Genomic DNA, 25,837 nt, shown 5'->3' with positions numbered 1-25,837 from the left:
ACGATACTAGCTTTAACTAAAGACCTTTGCCTTGTCCTAACCAGTCGATGCACTCAGCACATGGTGAATGTCTGTGTTGCAGGCTGTGAGGTCTGTCCTCCTAGCTGGCTGCTACTCGAATCAGCAGGAACTCTGATGCCCCTGTCTTTATAGTGCGTGTGCTCTCACTGGTGATTGGCTGCGGTGTTGTGTATGTTGATTGGTCCCACTTTGTGTCCATCAGTGTGTGTCTGCACCATGATATACTGGTGTACATTATGACATCCCCCTTTTTATAAAAAATGTACCTGCGTGACAATAAATAGTGTATGGTGAATGTTCCTGACTACGTGTGCGCAAAATATTTACAGGACTATGTACATAAAAACTAAGCTATTTACATGGGAAGGTGCCTGGTGCAGAAAAACAAGTGTGTCACAAGAATAACGAGATGAACACTATATACAAATCACTTGAACGATTAAACAGAAGAACAGAACAGCTCAGAAAGTCCATAAGTCCACAAAGTTCACAATTTAAGTCTCTGAGGTGGGCGATGAATTCTGGTTGACCGTCAGGGTGGCACATCACTCATCGTCTGAATCGATGCTGTATACCGATAGCGGCTGGTGTCTTTGCTTCGGGGACAGCCTGTTTTTCGTTATGACACCGGACTCGAAAAGGCGTCTTCGGGTCCTCGGTGTCACTGCTGTGCGGGAGGTCCGCATCGGACTCGGTGACCGTGGGTTAAATTGCCGAACATTCCTGCGAGGCTGGCTGAAGCGATATGAGTTGGCAGGCTGAGCTGCTCGACAGCAGGCAGCATAGTGGCCAAGTCTTCCACATCGTTGGCATTGTCGAGATTTGGCAGGCATTGCCGTTTTAAATGAACGGAGCCACAGTTGCCGCACGTCGTGACGTCAGCACGTTCGCTGCGCCAACGTGCATGCGTGGTGCGGTAGTGCGTGGTGCGCGCCTGCACATTACGTTCCTCAACGTCACTGTCCCCTCGTTTGGTGCATACAAGCGCGGAGTCTGCGAAAAGCGCGTGAAATGGCCGCCCTCATCCAGGCTGAGGTCCTTGAGGTGCTCAATCACTTGGACCCGTTCCATCTCGTGGGGACCTGGCCGCGCCATTTCAGCCACTTGTATATGGGAATACCGACTCGTGGCGTTTTCATGTAAGACACAGGTCTCGATGGCGGTCGCTAGGGTGAGTTGCTTTACTTTGAGGAGCTGCTGATGTAGGGGATCCGACTGAACACAGAAAATGATCTGGTCGCGTATCATGGAGTCGGAGGTGGGCCCGTAGCTGCAAGATTGCACAAGGATGAGGAGGTGCGTTAGAAAGGATTGGAAAGGTTCATCCTTACCCTGAAAATGCTGTTGGAACATGTAGTGCTCAAAATTTTCATTCACCTCTACGCTGCAGTGAGTATCAAACTTGAAGAGGACCGTCTTGAACTTCGTCTTATCTTCGTCATCTGCAAAGGTGAGAGAGTTGAAAATGTGGATGGCATGGCCCCCAGCCGTGGAGAGGAGAAGAGCAATCTGTCTGGTGTCCGAGGTGCCCTCCCTGTCCGTGGCTTCAAGGAAGAGCTGGAAGCGCTGTTTGAAAATCTTTCAGTTGGCCCCGAGGTTGCCGATGATGCGGAGCGGCGGTGGCGGGCTGATGTTGTCCATGTTGCAGGATGACGGAATGCTGGTGGAAGGCAGATCACTTGCAGGTAGGTCTAAGAAGTGCTAATATCCCTCAACTCCTGGTATCATGATGTGTTGGGTGTTCTGGATCACATACAGGTTACCAACACTTAAAGTAGTGCAACACTATTTTATTGAATTATTAACTGTTTAAACATACTCAGACTGTGGGTCAATACGATGCTAGCTTTAACTAAAGACCTTTGCCTTGTCCTAACCAGTCGATGCACTCAGCACATGGTGAATGTCTGTGTTGCAGGCTGTGAGGTCTGTCCTCCTCGCTGGCTGCTACTCGAATCAGCGGGAATTCTGATGCCCCCTGTCTTTATAGTGCGTGTGCTCTCATTGGGGATTGGCTGCGGTGTTGTGTATGACTGGCTGCGATGGTGTGCGTGTTGATTGGTCCCACTGTGTGTCCATCAGTGTGTGTCTGCACCATGATATACTGGTATATATTATGACAAACTCATTTGCTGCAGATAAACAGTGGGCAAATTCCTGAGTAAGAGGAGAATTCTGTTTGATCAGATGGCTTGATCACTGCAAAGCTTACCCCAGACGCTAATAGTGCATGTTTTAGCTGTATTATGGGCCAGGGTTTAGAGAACCCCAAAGTAAATCCTGGAGTTCACCTGACCCACAACCTTTAATAGATTTTGGTTATGGGGAGCACAAGGGCCCACTTTACAAGTGTGATGCAACAGAGATTTAAAGTATTTTAAAAACAAAACAATGTTTATTTTATGAATTCAGTTAACCCTTTATAAACAGAGTAAACTACCACGGTGGATAATCCCCACAGATACAATACTCTATAAGTAACCCTTAATAACTTTCCTAGCGGACTTCCGGGTGCGGCGATGACCAGCTAAGTCGCACGTTTCGGCAGCTCCCGGTGGAACGGACTTTTGGGCTCTTAATAAGAGCCCCAACGGCAATTTTAACGGCTAAAAGCACTGTGCGGTAAACCAGGAGGGAATCCCCCCTGGATACGGATGGAAAAAGGAGAGGAAAGTGGCCGGATTGCGGTGGATCCTTTAGAGCAGCGGCAAGGAAGGCAAGCAAAAACCAAGATGGCGTCGGCAGGTGGCAGTTTAATATGGGGCCCTGAACAACACGAGTTTTTGAAATGCTGCGTGGAAGAGCTTAAAAAGGAGATGAAGGAGGAGCTGTTGGCCCCGATATTACAGGCGATTGAAGGGCTAAAAGATGAGCAAAAGACCCAGGAGCGGGAGCTTCGGGTCGTGAAGGCAAAGGCTGCCGAGAACGAGGACGATATACAGGGCCTGGTGGTGAAGACGGAGATGCACGAGGCACACCATAAACGATGTGTGGAAAGGCTGGAGGTGCTGGAGAATAATGCGAGGAGGAAGAATTTAAGGATTCTTGGTCTTCCTGAAGGTGCAGAAGGGGCGGACGCCGGGGCATATGTGAGCACGATGCTGCACTCGTTAATGGGAGCGAAGGCCCCGACGGGTCCGTTGGAGGTGGAGGGAGCATACCGAGTGATGGCGCGAGGACCGAGAGCAGGAGAAATTCCCAGAGCCATAGTGGTGAGATTCCTACGTTTTAAGGACAGAGAGATGGTCCTCAGATGGGCAAATAAAACTCTGAGCAGTAGGTGGGAGAACGCGGTGATCCGCGTATATCAAGACTGGAGTGCGGAGGTGGCGAGAAGGAGGGCGAGCTTTAATCGGGCTAAGACGGTGCTTCATAAAAAGAAGATTAAATTTGGAATGCTGCAGCCGGCAAGACTGTGGGTCACATATCAAGGGAAGCACCACTACTTTGAAACGGCGGATGAGGCGTGGACATTTATTGTTGAAGAGAAATTCGAATAAGCGGGTTATTAAAAAAGAACGTTTGAGACAAAGTGGTGGGGCGAAGAGGGGGGGGCGAAGAGGGGGGAAAAAGGGGGGAGAGATGATTTTTATGTTGTTAATCCTGCGACCCGGTAACTTTTCTCTCTTCCACAGGTTGTGGGGGAGGGAGGAAGGGAGGTGGAGGAGCTGGGGGCGTTGGCCATTGGGGGCGGGGCCAAAAGGGAAGCGCGGGCTTTGTTCCCGCGCTATGATAATTATGGCGGGAATAGGGAAGCAGGAAGGAGGGGGCGTCGCACGGTGCGAGCCGAGGTCACGGGGGGAAGCCGAAGTCGGCCAGAGTTTGCTGACTTCTGGGAGCAACAGTGGGGGATCTAGCGGGGTGGGGGGGGGGGATTTACTGGGTTGCTGCTGCTGGGGAGAAGGGGGAGCTGGTATGGGGTGGGGTGGGCGGGGCGGGAGTGCACCGCCTGGGGGGGACACAACTGCGTGAGAACCGGGTGAGGAGCTGGATAAAAGGGGATGGCTAATCGACAAGGGGGGGGGGGGTAAAGAGCCCCCCAACCCGGCTGATCACGTGGAATGTGAGAGGGTTGAACGGGCCGATAAAGAGGGCAGGGGTACTCGCACATCTTAAGAAACTTAAGGCAGATGTGGTTATGTTACAGGAGACGCATTTGAAACTGATAGACCAGGTTAGACTACGCAAAGGATGGGTGGGGCAGGTGTTTCATTCTGGGCTAGATGCGAAAAACAGGGGGGTGGCTATACTAGTGGGGAAGCGGGTAATGTTTGACGCAAAGACTATAGTGGCGGATAGTGGGGGCAGATACGTGATGGTGAGTGGCAAATTACAGGGGGAGGCGGTGGTCTTAGTGAACGTATATGCCCCGAACTGGGATGATGCCAACTTTATGAGGCGCATGTTAGGACGTATCCCGGACCTAGAGATGGGGAAGTTGGTAATGGGTGGAGATTTTAACACGGTGCTGGAACCAGGGCTGGACAGATCGAGGTCCAGGACTGGAAGGAGGCCGGCAGCAGCCAAGGTGCTTAAAGACTTTATGGAGCAGATGGGAGGAGTAGACCCATGGAGATTTAGCAGACCTAGGAGTAAGGAGTTCTCGTTTTTCTCCTATGTCCACAAAGTTTATTCGCGAATAGACTTTTTTGTTTTGGGAAGGGCGTTGATCCCGAAGGTGGGGGGGACGGAGTATACGGCTATAGCTATTTCGGATCACGCTCCACACTGGGTGGACTTGGAGATAGGGGAGGAAAAAGAACGGCGTCCACCCTGGAGAATGGACATGGGACTAATGGCGGATGAGGGGGTGTATAGAAAAGTACTTGGAACTCAAGGATAATGGGGAGGTCCAGGTGGGAGTGGTCTGGGAGGTGCTGAAGGCAGTGGTTAGAGGGGAGCTGATATCAATCAGGGCACATAAAGGAAAGCAGGAGAGTAGGGAACGGGAGCGGTTGTTGAAAGAACTTCTGAGGGTGGACAGGCAATATGCGGAGGCACCGGAGGAGGGACTGTACAGGGAAAGGCAAAGGCTACACGTAGAATTTGATTTGCTGACAACGGGTACTGCAGAGGCACAGTGGAGGAAGGCACAGGGTGTACAGTACGAATATGGGGAGAAGGCGAGCAGGTTGCTGGCCCACCAATTGAGGAAAAGGGGAGCAGCGAGGGAAATAGGGGGAGTGAGGGATGAGGAGGGAGAGATGGAGCAGGGAGCGGAGAGAGTGAATGGAGTGTTCAAGGCATTCTATGAAAGATTATATGAAGCTCAGCCCCCGGATGGGAAGGAGAGAATGATGTGTTTTCTGGACCAGCTGGAATTTCCTAAGGTGGAGGAGCAGGAGAGGGTGGGACTGGGAGCACAGATCGAAATGGAGGAAGTAGTGAAAGGAATTAGGAGCATGCAGGCGGGGAAGGCCCCGGGACCGGATGGATTCCCAGTTGAATTTTACAGGAAATATGTGGACTTGCTCGCCCCGCTACTGATGAGAACCTTTAATGAGGCGAGGGAAAGGGGACAGCTGTCCCCGACTATGTCAGAGGCAACGATATCGCTTCTCCTAAAGAAGGAAAAAGACCCGCTGCAATGCGGGTCCTATAGGCCTATTTCTCTCCTGAATGTAGACGCTAAGATTCTGGCCAAGGTAATGGCAATGAGGATAGAGGATTGTGCACCGGGGGTGGTCCATGAGGACCAAACTGGGTTTGTGAAGGGGAGACAGCTGAATACGAATATACGGAGGCTGCTAGGGGTAATGCTGATGCCCCCACCAGAGGGGGAAGCGGAGATAGTGGTGGCGATGGATGCCGAGAAAGCATTTGATAGAGTGGAGTGGGATTATTTGTGGGAAGGTGTTGAGGAGATTTGGCTTTGGAGATGAGTATATTAGATGGGTACAGCTGCTGTATAGGGCCCCGATGGCGAGCGTGGTCAAGAATGGACGGGGGTTTGCGTATTTTCGGCTCCATAGAGGGACGAGGCAGGGATGTCCTCTGTCCCCATTATTGTTTGCACTGGCGATTGAGCCCCTGGCAATAGCATTGAGGGGTTCCAGGAAGTGGAGGGGAGTACTCAGGGGAGGAGAAGAACACCGGGTATCTCTGTATGCGGACGATTTGTTGTTGTATGTGGCGGACCCGGCGGAGGGGATGCCAGAGATAATGCGGACACTTGGGGAGTTTGGAGAATTTTCAGGATATAAACTGAACATGGGGAAAAGTGAATTGTTTGTGGTGCATCCAGGGGAGCAGAGCAGAGAAATAGAGGACTTACCGCTGAGGAAGGTAACAAGGGACTTTCGCTACTTGGGGATCCAGATAGCCAAGAATTGGGGTACATTGCTTAGGTTAAATTTAACGCGGTTGGTGGAACAGATGGAGGAGGACTTCAAGAGATGGGACATGGTATCCCTGTCACTGGCAGGGAGGGTGCAGGCGGTTAAAATGGTGGTCCTCTTTGTGTTTCAGTGCCTCCCGGTGGTGATCACGAAGGCTTTTTTCAAAAGGATTGAGAAGAGTATCATGTGTTTTGTGTGGGCCGGGAAGACCCCGAGAGTGAGGAAGGGATTTTTGCAGCGTAGTAGGGATAGGGGGGGGGCTGGCACTACCGAGCCTAAGTGAGTACTACTGGGCCGCCAATATCTCAATGGTATGTAAGTGGATGGGAGAAGAGGAGGGAGCGGCGTGGAAGAGATTGGAGAGGGCGTCCTGCAGGGGGACTAGCCTACAAGCTATGGTGACGGCGCCGTTGCCGTTCTCACCAAAGAAATACACCACAGGCCCGGTGGTGGTGGCTACTCTGAAAATTTGGGGGCAGTGGAGGCGGCATAGGGGAAAGACTGGAGCCTCGGTGTGGTCACCGATAAGAAATAACCATAGGTTTGCTCCGGGGAGAATGGATGGGGGATTTGGAACATGGCAAAGAGCAGGAGTAACACAATTGAGAGATCTGTTTGTAGATGGGACGTTTGCAAGTCTGGGAGCGCTGACCGAAAAATATGGGTTGCCCCAAGGGAATGCATTCCGGTATATGCAACTGAGGGCTTTTGCGAGGCAACAGGTGAGGGAATTCCTGCAGCTCCCGACGCAGGAGGTGCAGGACAGAGTGATCTCAAAGACATGGGTGGGGGACGGTAAGGTTTCAGCCATATATAGGGAAATGAGGGACGAGGGGGAGATTATGGTAGATGAGCTGAAAGGGAAATGGGAAGAAGAGCTGGGGGAGGAGATTGAGGAGGGGCTGTGGGCAGATGCCCTAAGCAGGGTAAACTCGTCGTCCTCGTGTGCCAGGCTAAGCCTGATTCAGTTTAAGGTATTACACAGGGCGCATATGACTGGAGCACGGCTCAGTAAATTTTTTGGGGTAGAGGATAGGTGTGCGAGATGCTCGAGAAGCCCAGCGAATCACACCCACATGTTCTGGTCATGTCCGGCACTACAGGGGTTTTGGGTGGGGGTGACAAAGGTGCTTTCGAAGGTGGTGGGGGTCCAGGTCGAACCAAGCTGGGGGTTGGCTATATTCGGGGTTGCAGAAGAGCCGGGAATGCAGGAGGCGAAAGAGGCTGATGTTTTGGCCTTTGCGTCCCTAGTAGCCCGGCGCAGGATACTGTTGATGTGGAAGGAAGCCAAGGCCCCGGGTGTGGAGACCTGGATAAATGACATGGCAGGGTTTATAAAGCTGGAACGGATTAAGTTCGTCCTAAGGGGATTGGCTCAAGGGTTCACCAGGCGGTGGCAACCGTTCGTCGAATACCTCACAAAGATAGAGGGAATGGAAAAGAAGAAGACAGCAGCAGCAACCCAGGGGGGTGGGGGGTGTGGGGAGGCGGGGGGGGGAGGAACCAGAAGGACTCTCAGGGATGTTAGTGTATAAGTATAATATGTATAGGTTGTTGTTATAGGTAATTATATACTGGACTGCTGAATTGTATTTTTGGAGAGTATTTATTTGGGACAAGGCAGTTGCCATTTAGTTTTGTTTTTTAATTTTGATGTTGTTTATATATTATTTATTTCTTGTTTTAAAAAACTGGCCATTGTTATTTATATTGTTATATTACTGTGTAAAAGATACACAATGTACTGTTATGGTTGGCCAAAAATTTTGAATAAAATATATTTAAAAAAAATAAAAGAATAACTTTCCTAGCAACATCCATAAGCCAACCCTTTTTTAACAAAGACAGCAGGTTTGAATTCTCTACAGAAACGGGTATTACTTTGAAATCATCAAGTGAGCTGAAGACATTCTTTAGCTTGTAGAGAGAGAGATCAGAACATGCTCTTGCTTTGAATGCAGCTCTCAACACTGAAAACAAAACCAAAAACGGAGCCAAAAGGTAGCTTTTCAGCTCAAAACTAGAGTAAAAGACAGAAAGACAACCCAGCTCCACCCACACACTGACATCACTGCAGCTATTGATAAACACCCATTTCTTAAAGGTACATCCACATGACAGCTGCTGCTTTGGACTGAAGTCTGACACTGTTATTTCCACTTTACCTTTTCTCTTTTCTCTTTGCTTCTCTCTGATTCCTCTCACTTTCCCTGATGCCTTCCTTCATTTCTCTTCTCTGGGGTACTCTGCCCTCCCAAATTGCAAATCCAACCCTTCAGCACTCTTCAACCTTCCTGCTCTCCTGCCACTGTCCCAGACTATTCTCCATCCCGGATAAGTCTACATCTTCCCCATGCATTTCATGGAATCTTCTGAAGGGCCTTGTGTCATTTGCCATTCTCTTCAGACATGCAATAACCCCTAGTCTCTCCCCCACTTTTTGCACCCAGTGCTCAAGATGGGAGCTAATCGTGCTAGTTTCTTCCCATCCTACTAACGCAGGCTCTTGATCGCAGTGGATCAAATCTCACCACCCCTCCGTGCATCTCTCTCCAGTCCTGACATCTCTTTGTTCCTTCTCATATTTATCCAAATCCCTTTTTGCAAGTTACTCTTGAATCCTTTTCGGGCAGTGGATTCCAGATCATAACAACAGAATTGTTGCAGGATAGGAGGCCATTCGGCCCATCGTGCACAGCCACTCCAAAGGACTATTCACCTTGTGCCATTCCCCTGCTCTTTCCCCATAACCCTGCACATTCTTTCTTTTCAGGTAATAATCCCAAGGCCCTTTTGAAAGCCTTGATTGAACCTGCCTCCACCACACTCTCAGACAGTACACTCCAGATCCTAACCACTCGCTGTGTGAACCTGCCTCACCACACTCTCATACAGTGCATTCCAGATCCTAGCCACTTGCTGCTTGAAAATATTTTCCCTCATGTTCTCTATTCCTTATTGTGTCACTTAAACCTTAAATCTATGCCCTCTCATTCCTGATCCTCCCGCAAGTGGAAACAGTCCCTCTCTATCTACTCTGTCCAGGCATCTCATGATTTTGAAAACCTCTTATCAAATCTCCTGTCAATCTTCTCTTCAAGGAAAACAGTCCCAACGATCCACGTAACTGAAGTTCCTCATCCCTTTAACCATTCTCATTAATCTTTCCTGCACTCTCTCCAATGCCTTCACCTTTCCTAAGGTGCGGCACTCAGAACTGAACGCAATACTCCAGTGTGATGATGAGAAATTTATCAAATGACCAACATCTTACCAGTTATCAAATGATATCTCTGCTCTGAAATTTGCCTAGTGGAAGAGACTGTATCTTATGGTTTACATTAGAAGATTTATGTGACTAGAAACCAGTGTTTACTTCCTGTTGGCAGTTAAGCAGTCATTTCTGGAGGCCACCCCGAGGATTCCATGGTAATATTGTACAATAACTTAGTTGTCTTTGTAAACAATGGTATCAAATGTGGGATTAAAGGCAAATGGAAATCAGTTCTTATTTTTAATTTGCTGCCACTGAATATATATAAATGTTTTAAAAGTAAAGACGAGGGGTTTGATTCTCCAGTTCGCTAGCCGCATGTTTCTCCGCAGCGCGCCTTTTGCTGCCGGCAGTATCCTGTCTTCCCGCTACTTGTCAATGGGATTTCCTATTGTAACCACCCCACATCACTGCAAAACCTGCTGGCGGGTGTGCGCTGCCAGTGGGTACCAGCCAAGGGTTTAAGATGAATGTTGAGATTTTTCAGCAGCTCGCTAATATACTAATAAGCAAAGAAAGCAAAGAATTGACATGTTTGACTTTTTATCCTCACAAAATGAACTTCATTTTTGAACAGAGTTCTGTTTTATCATACTTTTGCGTCACTTGGTTTCAATAAGCTGTTCTCCAAAGGATTTGGTCAGGAGACCAAATTGTTGGCTGTTCTAAACTTTCATAAAACATAAATTTATTCCAAACCCTTTTTGGGTGTTGTCATATGTCAGAAGATTTCTTAGAAAGTATGGAAGCAGACACATGTTCAATGCAGAGTATGCCATTTCTTTCAGCTTTAACTAATTAAAGCAAGAAAACGGTTGCGATTCCAATCGTCATTTGGCTCCAGGGATATGGGTTTGAATCTGTGGCCAGATTGACTAAATCGAGTGCCTGCACTTCCAATTGGCCCCACATAAATTCTAACTGAATTGATCAGTGATATCTGAATTCCAACTGAGTGGGTGTCTGTGGTATAAAATTGGCTGTAATTTAACATTGAATTGGCAACCTTGTTCAGAAGGGTCACCGGAACAATTGGTGTAGGAAATGGAATGGAAATCAGAAAGTGCTGAAAATTCCCAACCGGTCCTGGCTTCACGTTGGAGAGAGGTGATTTGAATCGAATCCGACTTTTTCAGTTCTGAAGAAGAGACATATTGGACTTGAAACTTCCCCGATAGGAAAAAAGAATTCAGACCAGTATTCTTATTTCACAGTTTTTACTGGTGTTCCATTTTAAGGTATGTAAGGGCCCTTCCTGTTGATTCCCTTATTCCTATTTCTTTTAGTCTGTTATTGTTTTTTGGTCCATGGATATTTAATGGACAAAAACCGAGAAGTTGAGCAGAAGAAGTGAGGAGAAGTTGAGCAAAGGAAGTGAGGAACTCAAAAGTATCCAAATAGTGCACTGTGCTATGAAGCTTTTGCTTTTGAACAGAAGAACTCGGACTTTCTGGCACCCAAGAGATCGAAGGGATTTGGTTTAATTGGTTGGCTAGTGGCCAATAGATTGGCCTGGGTCAAGATTCTGCTACAGCAATTGGGTTCTGCCAGGTGCGGTTTTTTTAGAGGACCCAGCGGAGAAAGCTCCTGGATGCTGAGAGAAGGGGCTGTGTGTTCCTCTCTCTCGCTGTCTCTGCCTCTCAAATGTTTCCTGCCTGTTGTTTCTCAGTCTGCAGAGAAGACTCGCGACCCTGATGAATCTGCAGTGAAAACCATTACAGACTGAAAGCAAAGACATCCAACTGGAAGCCTAGACTAAAAAAATCTAATTGGAAGACGTCCATCTGAAACAGGGCAAGATCTACTGGCCTCCTTATGCCCCAATAGGAGCACAACGTGGCTGGTAGATCCCGGGTGAAGCCTGCTGCCGGCTTCCCAACAGCCACGATGCCTCCTGGATCCACTCAAGTCCCATGAGGGGTTGGGTTCAGGACGCTACCCACAGTGGCCGGGACAGGGCATGCTCACATAAGGAGGCCTTAAACATACTTAAGGCTTACGTACCCGGTATCTACCGGCCTCAAATCTCCCTGCCTTCTCAGGGATGCCGCAGTACTGGCCTACACAAGCGTGAACCAGGCAGAATGGCACCCAGGGGATGTCACAGGCCACCTGAGGCCCTCCCCTGGAATGCGGGCATCTTGGCACTGCCAAGCTTCACCTTGGCACTGCCAAGCCAGGAGGAGCACCACCAGGGTGGCAGTGCAAGGATACCGGGGTGCCAGGGTGGCATTGCCAAGGGTCAGGGTCCAAGGGGGGCCATGCCCATGAAAGGAGAGTATGGGGGGTGCAGGACCAGTAAAAAGGGTCTCTGAGAGGTTGAGGGGTGTGATGGGCGGGGTTCCTGGAAGGGGGGGACTGTAAGAGGGTGTGGGGGGGGGGCCTGAAATGCGGGGCCCCAAGGGACTCCATAGTGGACTGTCGTCACTTGGGGAGGTGTGTGTGTGTGTGTGTGTGTGTGTCAGTGTGTGTCAGTGTGTGTGTGTGTCAGTGTGTGTGTGTGTCAGACAGAGATAGATAGGCTCTTGATTAATCAGGGGTTATGGGGAGAAGGCAGGAGAATGGAGATGAGAAACATATCAGCCATGATTGAATGCGGAGCAGACTCGATGGGCCGAGTGGCCTAATTCTGCTCCTATGTCTTATGGTGTGTGTGTGTATATAGAGAGTAGGGTGAGTTAAAGAGGAGGACGTTAGAAATTAGATAATAGTTAACCAGTTGTATTATCTGCCTAGTTAATTATTGTTATAAATAAAAATTATTCTGTTTAAATTTACAAACCTGGTGACTGTAGTTATTGGGCAGCCAAAGACTGAGTCTTTTGTAAAATTATTTGTTAATTTCAATTGTGTTTCGACTCCGGTTCAAGTGGGGCTGGAATTAACTGCGCACTAGCCCAGAGGATTGTACCAGGTATACAAGACCAGTTTGGGTCGGTATTCTTATTTCCCAGTTTTCGCTGGTGTTCCATTTTAAGGCTGACAAGACCAGTTTGGACCAATGTTCTTATTTCCCAGTTTTTACTGCTTTTCCTTCTCTGTTTCGCGCTCCACAAATGCTGCCAGACCTGAATATTTCCAGCACTTTCTGATTTTATTTAAGACTTCCAGCAGCTGTCATATTTGCTTTTTCTGAAGTCTAGATTAAGGCACCTACTGGCAAAGAATAGAGCAAGTTCTGAACTATGCTTGCATCATGCTTGACTTGAGTACAAAATGTGAAAAAGTGTTTGTTCTGCTATACTTCACACCTTTAATGGGAAACAAGTGTTAAAGCCAACTGCCTCCCCTGCCCTCCACAGCTCTTCACAAAAAAACCTGGCTCATCCATTGATATTATTTTATGTATATGATTTGTACATGATGGTACTCCTTCAATCACAAAAATATCAAGATGACATGTTGGAGATGGGAGCTAGCAAGAAATTAGACCCTTTTTGTTTATTCATTCATGGGATGTGAGCATCACTGGCTAGGCCAGCATTTATTGCCCTTGAGAAGGTTTTGATGAGCTGCCTCTTAAACCACTGCAGTCCATGTGGTGTTAGGTACCATACAGTGCTGTTGGGAAGGGAATTCCAGGACTTTGATCCAGTGACAGTGTGGATGGTGTCAGAATGGTGCTCGAGGGAACTTGCAGGCAGTGGTGTTCCTATACATCTGCCTGAATTGTTGTTTCAGGTTGCAGAGGTCTCTGGTTTGGAAGGTGTTGTCGTCATTGGAGGCTGGGTGAGTTGCTTCAATACATTTTGTAGATCAGTACTTTTCAAATATTTTCCCGGGACCCACTTATGGCAACCAGCCAACCTTCGGGACACATGCCGACCGACCTTCGTGACATACGCCGATAGACCTATGTGACACACGCCATGTTTGCTTACCTTTTAATAAGAAAGAGGAGCCTACTTTCTCCTCATGATCTCACTTGAATCTGTTTCAAAGGAGCAGAAGGCAATTCAGGTGCGGATTTCAGCCAGAGGCTGGTTTAGCACAGGGCTAAATCGCTGGCTTTGAAAGCAGATCAAGGCAGGCCAGCAGCACGGTTCAATTCCCGTACCAGCCTCCCCGAACAGGTGCCGGAATGTGGCGACCAGTGGCTTTTCACAGTAACATCATTTGGAGCCTACTTGTGACAATAAGCGATTTTAATTTTAATTTCATTTCATTTCAGTTCTTTTGTGCCATTTTCACCTTTATGAAAACGGAAAATCCAATCTCACACATGTAGGTCATCGTGAAGGGCGATAGCAGTGAAATGCATATTTTACTCAGCACAGGATACCTCAGCACAGGATACTGGGACTCACTTAGTGCCAGGGGCTTAGACGGGGCAGAGTTTGTAAGGAGCATCCAGGAGGGCTTCTTAAAACAATATGTAAACAGTCCAACTAGGGAAGAGGCGGTACTGGACCTGGTATTGGGGAATGAGCCCGGCCAGGTGGTAGATGTTTCAGTAGGGGAGCATTTCGGTAACAGTGACCACAATTCAGTAAGTTTTAAAGTACTGGTGGACAAGGATAAGAGTGGTCCGAGGATGAATGTGCTAAATTGGGGGAAGGCTAATTATAACAATATTAGGCGGGAACTGAAGAGCATAGATTGGGGGCGGATGTTTGAGGGCAAATCAACATCTGACATGTGGGAGGCTTTCAAGTGTCAGTTGATAGGAATACAGGACAGGCATGTTCCTGTGAGGAAGAAAGACAAATACGGCAATTTTCGGGAACCTTGGATGACGAATGATATTGTAGGCCTCGTCAAAAAGAAAAAGGAGGCATTTGTCAGGGCTAAAAGGCTGGGAACAGACGAAGCCTGTGTGGCATATAAGGAAAGTAGGAAGGAACTTAAGCAGGGAGTCAGGAGGGCTAGAAGGGGTCATGAAAAGTCATTGGCAAATAGGGTTAAGGAAAATCCCAAGGCTTTTTACACTTACATAAAAAGCAAGAGGGTAGCCAGGGAAAGGGTTGGCCCACTGAAGGATAGGCAAGGGAATCTATGTGTGGAGCCAGAGGAAATGGGCGAGGTACTAAATGAATACTTTGCATCAGTATTCACCAAAGAGAAGGAATTGGTAGATGTTGAGTCTGGAGAAGGGGGTGTAGATAGCCTGGGTCACATTGTGATCCAAAAAGACGAGGTGTTGGGTGTCTTAAAAAATATTAAGGTAGATAAGTCCCCAGGGCCGGATGGGATCTACCCCAGAATACTGAAGGAGGCTGGAGAGGAAATTGCTGAGGCCTTGACAGAAATCTTTGGATCCTCGCTGTCTTCAGGGGATGTCCCGGAGGACTGGAGAATAGCCAATGTTGTTCCTCTGTTTAAGAAGGGTGGCAGGGATAATCCCGGGAACTACAGGCCGGTGAGCCTTACTTCAGTGGTAGGGAAATTACTGGAGAGAATTCTTCGAGACAGGATCTACTCCCATTTGGAAGCAAATGGACGTATTAGTGAGAGGCAGCACGGTTTTGTGAAGGGGAGGTCGTGTCTCACTAACTTGATCGAGTTTTTCGAGGAGGTCACTAAGATGATTGATGCAGGTAGGGCAGTAGATGTTGTCTATATGGACTTCAGTAAGGCCTTTGACAAGGTCCCTCATGGTAGACTAGTACAAAAGGTGAAGTCACACGGGATCAGGGGTGAACTGGCAAGGTGGATACAGAACTGGCTAGGCCATAGAAGGCAGAGGGTAGCAATGGAGGGATGCTTTTCTAATTGGAGGGCTGTGACCAGTGGTGTTCCACAGGGATCAGTGCTGGGACCTTTGCTCTTTGTAGTATATATAAATGATTTGGAGGAAAATGTAACTGGTCTGATTAGTAAGTTTGCAGACGACACAAAGGTTGGTGGAATTGCGGATAGCGATGAGGACTGTCTGAGGATACAGCAGGATTTAGATTGTCTGGAGACTTGGGCGGAGAGATGGCAGATGGAGTTTAACCTGGACAAATGTGAGGTAATGCATTTTGGAAGGGCTAATGCAGGTAGGGAATATACAGTGAATGGTAGAACCCTCAAGAGTATTGAAAGTCAAAGAGATCTAGGAGTACAGGTCCACAGATCACTGAAAGGGGCTACACAGGTGGAGAAGGTAGTCAAGAAGGCATACGGCATGCTTGCCTTCATTGGCCGGGGCATTGAGTATAAGAATTGGCAAGTCATGTTGCAGCTGTATAGAACCTTAGTTAGGCCACACTTGGAGTATAGTGTTCAATTCTGGTCGCCACACTACCAGAAGGATGTGGAGGCTTTAGAGAGGGTGCAGAAGAGATTTACCAGAATGTTGCCTGGTATGGAGGGCATAAGCTATGAGGAGCGATTGAATAAACTCGGTTTGTTCTCACTGGAACGAAGGAGGTTGAGGGGCGACCTGATAGAGGTATACAAAATTATGAGGGGCATAGACAGAGTGGATAGTCAGAGGCTTTTCCCCAGGGTAGAGGGGTCAATTACTAGGGGGCATAGGTTTAAGGTGAGAGGGGCAAAGTTTAGAGTAGATGTACGAGGCAAGTTTTTTACGCAGAGGGTAGTGGGTGCCTGGAACTCACTACCGGAGGAGGTAGTGGAGGCAGGGACGATAGGGACATTTAAGGGGCATCTTGACAAATATATGAATAGGATGGGAATAGAAGGATACGGACCCAGGAAGTGTAGAAGATTGTAGTTTAGTCGGGCAGTATGGTCGGCACGGGCTTGGAGGGCCGAAGGGCCTGTTCCTGTGCTGTACATTTCTTTGTTCTTTGTTTGTTCTTTGTTCTGGGAGTTGCTGCACCAAAATGCTGACAACCTCTCAGGCTTTTGGCATGATTTTAATGTGGTATTACTGGTAAGGTGCAGCAATGTAGTCTTTATATTGGAGTCAGCTGTAAGTTAATAACTGACTCTGGGGTCTCAACTTCAAAAGGATTTTTTTACCCACCACTTCTCTTTCAAATTCTGAAAAGGCTTTCTTTTGCCAGTACTTCTCTGCATATAACACACATGGGCTTTGCCTCCTTATTTGCATTGCCACAATTGATAAAACCATACCTCAAGGGATCATCTTTATACTACTTTGTTCTGAGTTAAGTTTATTTTTTCAGGGCTGTTAACCAGAGGCTCTGGAGCTCTCACACTACCACTGCTCTGTCCTACCCTGGACTCTCCTGTGCAGCTCTCTCCAGCAGATTCTGTTGTGAAATCCTCTCCAACAGTCTTTGGCTGTCTCTTACTTTAACAAAAATATCTTCATAGTTCACTGGCCTTGCTTGCCAACAGCTGCAAAATCGAAGTAACTCTGCTCTCTTCTTTGGTGCCAAAAGCATGTCCCTGGACGACGCTGCTTCTGGCCGGAATACTCCACAAGCAGCCAAATCTGTACCTGCATTTAAAAGGCGGCAGCAACCACAATTCCCATGTAAAGGCGATAGTCCGGAGCTCCTTCTGCAAGTAGGACCACCACGAGAACAGCGGGACCGATCGCTTCATGACCCTCCCAACACTTGGCTGTGACCCATTGTAGATGGTACACATTGCTGCCACTGTGCATTGGTGCATGTTTAAAGTGGTGGGTGGAATGCTAACCAAGTGGGCTGTTCACATTCTTTAAATTAGTTTCTTTGAACACTTCCATTTATTGGTTTTAAAATTATTAGAAATGAGGGAGAAAGTTTGTTTGAGTGGGCATAGGCAAGAGGTCATGAGATGACACCTCCAGGAATATGCCCAACTTGAGTTGGCAACCCTAATTGGGTGCTAAGGCTTGTCCTCTCCAATCTGATTTTGGTTTAGCAGGAGTGAATGTCCACCACATAGGGTAACTGGAAACTTTACAGATGGTTGTAGATTGTGCAAGAGCTTGGTTTGGATCTTTTCAAACATGGCAATAGAGACTTGCATGCGTCAGATATTTGATCACCAACAAAAAGATAGAGAACAAAGAGTGAGTTGTCGCTTTGATTTTCACTGTTCTGTTTTCCCTTTACACTTTACAGTCCCTTATTTTTGATGAAGTTGACCTATCGGATGCAAGCGTCGCCGAATCAAGCACAAAAAACGTCAACAACAGCTTCACGGTATGTCTTCACTCTGATCATTCCTTTCACCAAGCATTGGGAGGTTGGTCTGACTGCTGGGGTTATTATCAAACCGAGTAATTGAGACCTTTGTCAGTTTCTGCTGCCTCAGTGTATAAGTTGTGTATGCAACCTATGACCACATTCCATCTTGTACAGTTGAATACTGGAGGGGGCGGGGTGGCACGGTTGCATTGGATTTGTTTATTGTCACATGTACCGAGGTACAATGAAAAGTATTGTTCTGTGTGCAGCCCAGACAGATCATTCCATACATGAAAATAAAATACACAGGGGAAACTTAAAAAATAGACAATGTGAATACATAGGCACTGGCATCAGGTGAAGCATACAGGAGCATAGTACTGCTCAGTAGAGAAGATGTGTGAAGAGATCAGTTCTGTCCATTAGAGGGTCGTTTAGGAGTCTGGTAACAGCGGGGGAAAAGCTGTTTTTGAACCTGCTAGTGCGTGATCTCAGACGTTTGTATCTCCTGCCCAATGGAAGAGTGAATCAGCTGGGTGGGAGGGGTCTTTGATTATGCTGCCTGCTTTCCCAAGGCAGCGGGAGGTGTAGACAGATGTGCATGGTGGTACAGTGGTTAGCACTGCTGCCTCACAGCTCCAGGTCTGCAGGTACAATTCCGGCCTTCGGTGACTGCGTGGAGTTTGCACCGAAAGGTGAGGTGGGATTACTGGATTATGGGGATAGGGTGGAGGAGTGGGCTTAAGTAGGGTGCTCTTTCCAAGGGACGGTGCAGACTTGATGGGCTGAATGGCCTCCTGCCATGTAAATTCTATGATTCCACATGTTTGTTTGGTAACCCTCTTCGAATTTGGGAAATATTGCTAGATTTACTTTGTCCTGGTTATTTTTTTGAAGGATTTATCTTTCACCTTGTCTACTTCAAACTTATCTGGACTGTCCAACAATTTGCAAAGTAAAGGTAAATATTCAAGATTTTTTGTATCCTGCCCACTTTACTTGGCAGTTTAGTGGATCGGATGCATCTGCTGAGAAAGAATAATTAATACTACAGCTACTATAAATTTACCGTGTCATTATATCTGTTCTTTCATCCATATATAGTCTTTAATAAATCTACATGGCAGTTTGTCACTGTCCAATGAAGTTTTTGCCTGTTTGTGAAGTTGAGAAAGTCCACGTGAAAGCAAGTGAACTGAAATACAGTAAGGACAATATTCTTGTTCTTTTATTCTTTCATGGGATGTGAGTGTCACTGACATGACTAACATTTATTGCACGTCCTTAATTGCCCTTGAGAAGGTGATGGTGAGCTGCCTTGAACCGCTGTTGTCCATGTGGTACAGGTACACCCACAGGGCTGTTCATGAGGGAATTCCAGGATTTTAGCCCAGTGGCAGTGAAGCAATGGGGGGATATTTTTCCAAGGATGATGTGTGGCTTGGAGGGAACTTGGTGATGGTGTTTTCATGCCCTTGTCCTTCTAGATGGGAGTGGTTATGGATTTGGAAGGTGCTGTTGAAGGAGCCTTGTTGAGTTGCTGCAATGCATAATGTAAATGGTACACATGACTGCCACTGTACATGAATGATGGCGGGAGTGAATGTTGAAAGTGGTGGATGAGGTGCCAGTCGAGTGGGCTGCTTTGTCCTGGATGGTGTTGAGCTTCTTGTGTGTTGGAGCTGCACTCAGCTGGGCAAGGGGAGTACGCAATCACACTGCCTTGTAGATGGTGGAGTCGGGAGATGAGTTACTCTCCACAGGATTCCAGTTTCTGATCTGCTCGTGTAGCCACTGTACTTATGTGGATGGTCCAGTTCAGTTTCTGGTCAATGGTAACCTCCAGGATGTTGATTGGGGAGGGCGGGGGGGATTTGATGATGGTGATGCCATTGAATGTGAAGAGTTGATGGTTAGACCTCTCTTGTTGGAAATGAATATTGTCAATTTCTTGCTGCATATGAATACGTGAATATGTACTGCTTCGGATTCTGAGGATTCGCGAATGGTGCTGAACATTATGCAATCATCCTCTTCTGATTTTCTGATGGAGGGAAGGTGTTTGAAGCAGCTGAAGATGGTTGGGACAAGGACACAACCCTGATGAACTCCTGCAATGATCTCCTGGAACTGAGATAATTGATCTCTAACAAACAAAGCCATTTTCCTTTCTGTTAGATATGATTCTAACTGGTGAAGAGCTTTTCCCCTGATTCCTGTTGACTTCCATTTTGCCAAGGTTCCTTGATGGCACACTCTGTCAAATGATGTCAAGGACAATCGCTCTCACCCTTACTATAAATATCGTGGTTCATTTTCTTAAAATACAATGAGCGCGATTCTACCAAAAGGGAACAAAGTCCCATAGTGAGAACGTTTAGCCACATGTTTCCAAGCGCTCGCAGTGCCGAGAAACACATGGCTATTCAACGCGACTTGCCTTGTACAAGGGGCCTGAACGGGTAACGTGCGGCCGAGGCAACACAGCCCCGTTTTATACAGTGTAGCGAGAGATCGGGACACCATCTTTAAATGGCATCCCGATCTCCGAGGCCCCAAAGTGACACCCCGCTCCACACTTAGGCCACCACCCCCTCAAAAATTAGGTCGGTGTGCCATTTTTGGTGAATGAACTGCTAATAAAATCACAATTATGCACATTTTAGTAAAATTGCAATTTGCGTGGAAACAATCTAATTAGTGGAAATGAAGATGTAGTAGTATCATGTATAATTGTATCATGCAGTTAGAATAATGGTTTTTTAATGCCGGACATACAGATAACAAGCCATTTAACTGGTGTAATTGTTGACATGTTTGCTCATTGTCCCCAAACAATTACAGTTGAAAAATGGGTGAATGACAGCAAAGATATTCCCAATTCACCCAGAGTGCTGCAAGCAACAATGTGAATTTTAACTTTGCTACACAAGAATGGTTTGATAAAGATTATCATTTTTGAGAGCAATAGAAATGCCATCAACTTATTTTTCATATTAAAGTATAAGTGCTGCATAAAATCTCCATGTCAGTGAGAATAATTTTACAGGATGTTTGTAGTATAACAGAGTGAGAGAGGGTCAATTTGGGAGCTCGAGATCCTCAGTAGGGGTACAGCTTTAAGAAATTTGGCAAAAGATCAGAATGGCTAAGGCAAGACGGTCTAGCTTTAAGAAACCCTTGACTTTAATTACCTTTAATCAGGAATGCCTCCAAACCTAAAAGGATAACAAGCAAAGAAATTGTTCAGTTGGGAAGAGGAGTTTAAAGAAGAGGAGTTTAAAGAGGAAGGAGCTACTAGTGTGAAGAGGTAATCCCTGTGCTGTTCGGTTCAACACTGCACAGCTACTGTGAGTGAATAAACCTGACTTGTATTAACCATTGAGCTCTGCTCTGTGTGTCTAATTGACCACTGGTTCCTGGCCCTGTTTATGATTGTTATAGTTGATTGAAAGAGAAACATACTCACAAAGGTCTTTAAGTCTGATACAGCAGCTTTGGAAACATTCTTGTGTTGTTCTCCGATTAAATGACTATTCCAGCTGTTGCTTTACTCTTGTCTGCAGCTTGCATAGAGACGAGACTTTTCAATAACTTTAAATTGCCTGGGATTTTATCTTTAAAGAGAATGTTGCTCCGATAGAATACATGACATTTCTAGCTTGTGTATACAGCATTTCAATGTTAATGTGATTTTCATGAGTAAATTTTCATTCAAAACTTATGCCAAGTCCCAAGTCTTGAAATTGTGCCTACCCGTGGATTGGTACACCTGTACCAACAATGGTAGGAGGTGAGTTGATGGTCAGGTTTGGAAACGTGTTGCTACAAAGTGCTCCCAGAAATTACAAATTCCCAGCATCTGGAAATGGATGTGGGGGCAGAGGGCAGAAATGAAATGTGGGAAACACTTTAGGAAAATCATCTTCTCTTATTCTTGGGCAATCCCACAACAACAAGAATGATTTGCTTCCACTATGGTTCAATAGGCTCAGGAATGGCCAAAGGACCCAATATGCGATCTGTCGACCCTACCACATGTGGGGCAGGTGGCACTTGAAGGGTTACTTGGGCTATTTGGAGGTTTGTACTGGATTCATGGATTAGATTCATAGACATTTACAGCACATAAGGAGGCCATTTGGCCCATTGTGTCCACACCGGTCAACAAAGGTCTGACTACACTAATCCCATTTTCCAGCACTTGGCCCATAGTCTTGGAGGTTATGGCAGCGATAGTGTATATCCAAACACTTACTAAATGTTATGAGAGTTTGTGACTCAACCACCCTTTCAGGCAGTGCGTTCCAGACTCCCACCATCCTCTGGGTGAAAACATTTGTCCTCAACTCCCCTCTTGTCCTTCTAACTCTTATTAAATCTATACCCCCTGATTATTGACCCCTGTACTAATAGAAAACGTACCTTCATATCCACCCTATCTATGCCCCTCATAATCTTATATTCACCTCTATCAGGTCCCCTCTCAAACTTCAGTGCCCCGAGGAAAACAGCCCCAGCCTGTCCAATCTCTCCTCAATGCTCAGACCCTCCAGCCCAGTCAGTATCCCGGTAAATCTCCTCTGCACCCTCTCCAGTGTAATCACATCCTTCCTATAATGTGGTGATATTTCCGGGTTGAATTCCATTTACCACTGCTCTGCCCACCCGACCAGATCATTGGCATCCTCTGCAGTCTATGGCTATTCTCCTCGCTATTTACCTCCCAACCAATTTTTGTGTCATCTGCGAACGTCTTGATCATACCCGCTACATTTAAGTCCAATATACACCACAAATTGCAAGGGTCCCAAAACCAAGCCCTGTGGAATCCCACTGGAAGCAGACTTCCAGTCATAGAAATATTCCTCTACCATTGTCCTCTGCTTTCTGCCTCTTAACTTATTTTGGATCCAATGTGTCACTTTACCTTGGATCCCATGGGCCCTTACTTTCTTGACCAGTCTGCCATGAGCAAGCTGATCAAAAGCCTTATTAGAGTGCATATAGGCCACATCAAATGCATTACCCTCATCAACACTCCCGGTTACCTCCTGCTCTCCGTCCAATGCCACGACCTCATCTCTGAACATGCCTCACAAAGTCTGTCCATGTGTTCAGAGACTTCCAAAATGAGGCTTCTCCATTTTAGTCACAAGCCAGGGTCTCCCATGAGTCGACGGGAATGTTTGACTTCTTCTGGAATGCTTTGAGACCATCCCTAACTTTGTTCTGAAGTCCTTCTCCTGCCAAGACTAAGTTCCAAGTAGAGCAGTTGCTTCACGAGTCCAGTGTAGGAAAATAGTTACAGTAATAATCACAACTTGCACATATACTGTGCCTTTAATGTCGAAAATCACTCCAGCTCACTTTAGCCAAATATATGGAAAATTGACTCTGAGTCAATGGTGAAGATATTGGGGAAGGATGAACAAGGCATTGATCAAAGGTTTTAAGGAAAAAGGCGGAAGTAATTTCAGAGTGGCCCAGGTGCCACCAGTGAGGTGATGGGATGGAGAATGGACTACAGGATGAAAGAGATTGGGGCTGGGGAGGGAGGTGCAATGGCCTGTTTGAGATGGCTACAGAGAGGCGGCATGTGGCGCAGTGATTAGCACTGAGACTGCGGTGTTGAGGACCCGGGTTCGAATCCCGGATCTGGGTCACTGTTGCGTGTGGAGTTTGCACGTTCTCCCCATGTATGCGTGGGTTTCACCCTAACAACCCAAAGATATGCAGGGTAGGTGGATTGGCCACACTAAAAATTGCCCCTTAGTTGGAAAAAAAATAATTGGGTACTCTAAATTTATAAAAACAAAGAGATGGCTACAGAGGTGGAAAGTACCAAGATCATGAAAGGATTTAAAGGTGGGATTTTCAAATTTCACTTATTGGGAAACCAGGAGGCAATTGTGGCCAGACGTATGAGCAAACAAGACCTGGTGAAGGATGGGGTTTTGTACAGCAGAATTTTGGATGCGCCCCAGTCTCTGGAAGTTGGAGGTCTTGAGACCGGCTAAAGAATTTATGGAGTCATTGAGTGACGAGGTGATGTTGGCATGAACACTGGTTCCAATAGGAGGGGAACTGAGACAGGAATGGAAGCAAGCAATGTTACAGAGTTGGATGGAAGCAGTTTTTGTGATGTGGAGGATGTGGAATCAGGAGCTTGGGATATTGATGCCAAGGTTCTGGATAGCCTAACACAGGGAAGTGATGAGGATATGGAAGTTTGTTGAAGAGAATGTCTGTTGCAGGCAGTTGAATGGACAGAAATGAAAGTCTCCATATCAACCTGTTAATTGAACAAAATGCAGCTTAATGTAATTTCCCTGGGACATCTGTGGTCTTGTATCTTGGACAAGGAGCTACTGCAGTCTGTCTCTCAACGTTTGAAAGTAAACGTAATTGCATTATTTGGCTTAAGTTATTGCATTTTTATGTAATGAATATATCCAATGAAGAATGAAATAAAGACAAAGTATTCATGTTAAATGTTGATATTTTTATTGTTTGAAGCAGAGTTTGTAATTGAAAGTAAACTGTAGAGTTTTGCACTCTATAGTTTATGTAGATTTTTATTTTCTGTATCTACAGCTTTCCTTGGTTTTGAGAAAAATATCCATGTTCTGAATTTGGTTGTATATCTGTCCATCTGATAAATTGTAACTTTGGCCTGACCTCACCTAAACAGCTTGTATCATGGAAGAAAGCAGCTGCTTCATCCATACCCACTGGCTCCTGTTTTTGAAGGGCAAGATCAATGTTTTTCCGTTTTAAAAATAACAATGAAAAATCTATTGAACAGAAATGTAAAATACCAGCCTTAGCTCTCAGGTTTGGCACTCTCGGCTCTGATGATCACGTGCTCAATTGCCTAATGTTGTACCCTCAAGAACGACGCTTAGAGAGTAAACGGTAAAGAAGGCTTTAATAGGCTAAGAACTAGCCTGGTGCCGTGACGGGTGCTTACTGGGTGCCGCCCACAAGGTGGCCCCTTATATACGGCTCCCAGGTGGGCGGAGCCAGAGGACATCACCTTACATGATGATAAGGGTACAGTAATACAGTAACCGTTCATCTCACCCAACAATTCTAAGTTGCCTGGAAGCAGGTGCTCAGCCATGACCCTGAATCAGCCGTGGTCTTTGCCATGAAGTCCTCCATGGTACAAGGTACAATGGCCACATTCTCCACTTTGATGGGGTGGCACAGTGGTTAGCACTGCTGCCTCACAGCGTCAGGGACCTGGGCACAATTCCGGCTTTGGTTGACTGTGTGGAGTTTGCACGTCCTCCCCGTGTCTGCGTGGGTTTCCCCCGGGTGCTCCAGTTTCCTCCCACAGTCCAAAGATGTGCAGGTTAGGTTGACTGGCCATACTAAATTGCCCCTTGGTGTCTAAAGGTGTGCAGGTTAGGTGGGATTATGGGGATAGGGTGGGGGGGGGGGGGCTAGGTAGGTGCTCTTTCAGAGGATCGGTGCAGACTTGATGGGCTGAATGGCTTCCTTCTGCAATGTAGGGATTCTATGATTCTAAGGTAGGAAACCGCAGGATAGTGAGCTAGCATGATGAAGGAATAGCGATGGATGGCCGGCTCATATGATGTGTGAGTTGGAATGTAACGCATGAAGCTGGCCACATTCCCACACCGTTGGTTTATCTTATCCTTCTCATCCGTGGAGGTCACAAAGGAAGGAAGTGCTGCTGGAAGTTTGGTGAGTTGTCATAATGCATCCTCTCGACTGTACACGGCACAGCCAGTGAATGGAAAGGATAGCGATTGAGTTGGGACGCAGGGTTGCCAAACATACGGACACCTTTGTCCTTGATAGCATTGAGAATCTTCAATGCAGTTATCATGGCATGCGTTTCAACACACTCCTGACTTTGTCCTTGTAAATGGCAGCGAGGCTTTGAGAGTACTTGATCTGCTGGGTCTGGTGGTTTAATCGGATAGTTCCATTTCACCTGGATTTTGACACACCTAATTTTCTTTTTCCATTTGTTTTTGTGTTCTGCATTATACCTTTTTAAAAAAATATTTTTATTCTCCATTTTCACATTTTCTGAAGAATTTACACCCCACCAACAAACAGTAAACGGTAACGAATACAGTGTCAATCCCCTTATTAACTACAACGATCCCGTCCTCCCACCACCCCAAACA

General features: G+C 46.6%; 1 protein-coding gene across 5 annotated transcripts in view; it reads left to right on the top strand.

Moving 5' to 3' along the window:
- dgkh (diacylglycerol kinase, eta) overlaps nt 1-25,837 on the top strand; it is an 857,220-nt gene that overhangs the window by 376,807 nt on the left and 454,576 nt on the right. For all 5 annotated transcript variants that reach the window (XM_072514377.1, XM_072514378.1, XM_072514379.1 and 2 more), the window contains one exon: nt 17,604-17,684. In XM_072514377.1, the coding sequence (XP_072370478.1) occupies nt 17,604-17,684 (81 nt within the window). The remainder of the gene's footprint in view (nt 1-17,603; nt 17,685-25,837) is intronic.

The sequence above is a fragment of the Scyliorhinus torazame genome, chromosome 8 (assembly GCF_047496885.1).
Source record: "Scyliorhinus torazame isolate Kashiwa2021f chromosome 8, sScyTor2.1, whole genome shotgun sequence".
NCBI classification, from domain to species: domain Eukaryota; kingdom Metazoa; phylum Chordata; class Chondrichthyes; order Carcharhiniformes; family Scyliorhinidae; genus Scyliorhinus; species Scyliorhinus torazame.
This window is presented reverse-complemented; position numbering and strand designations above follow the sequence as displayed.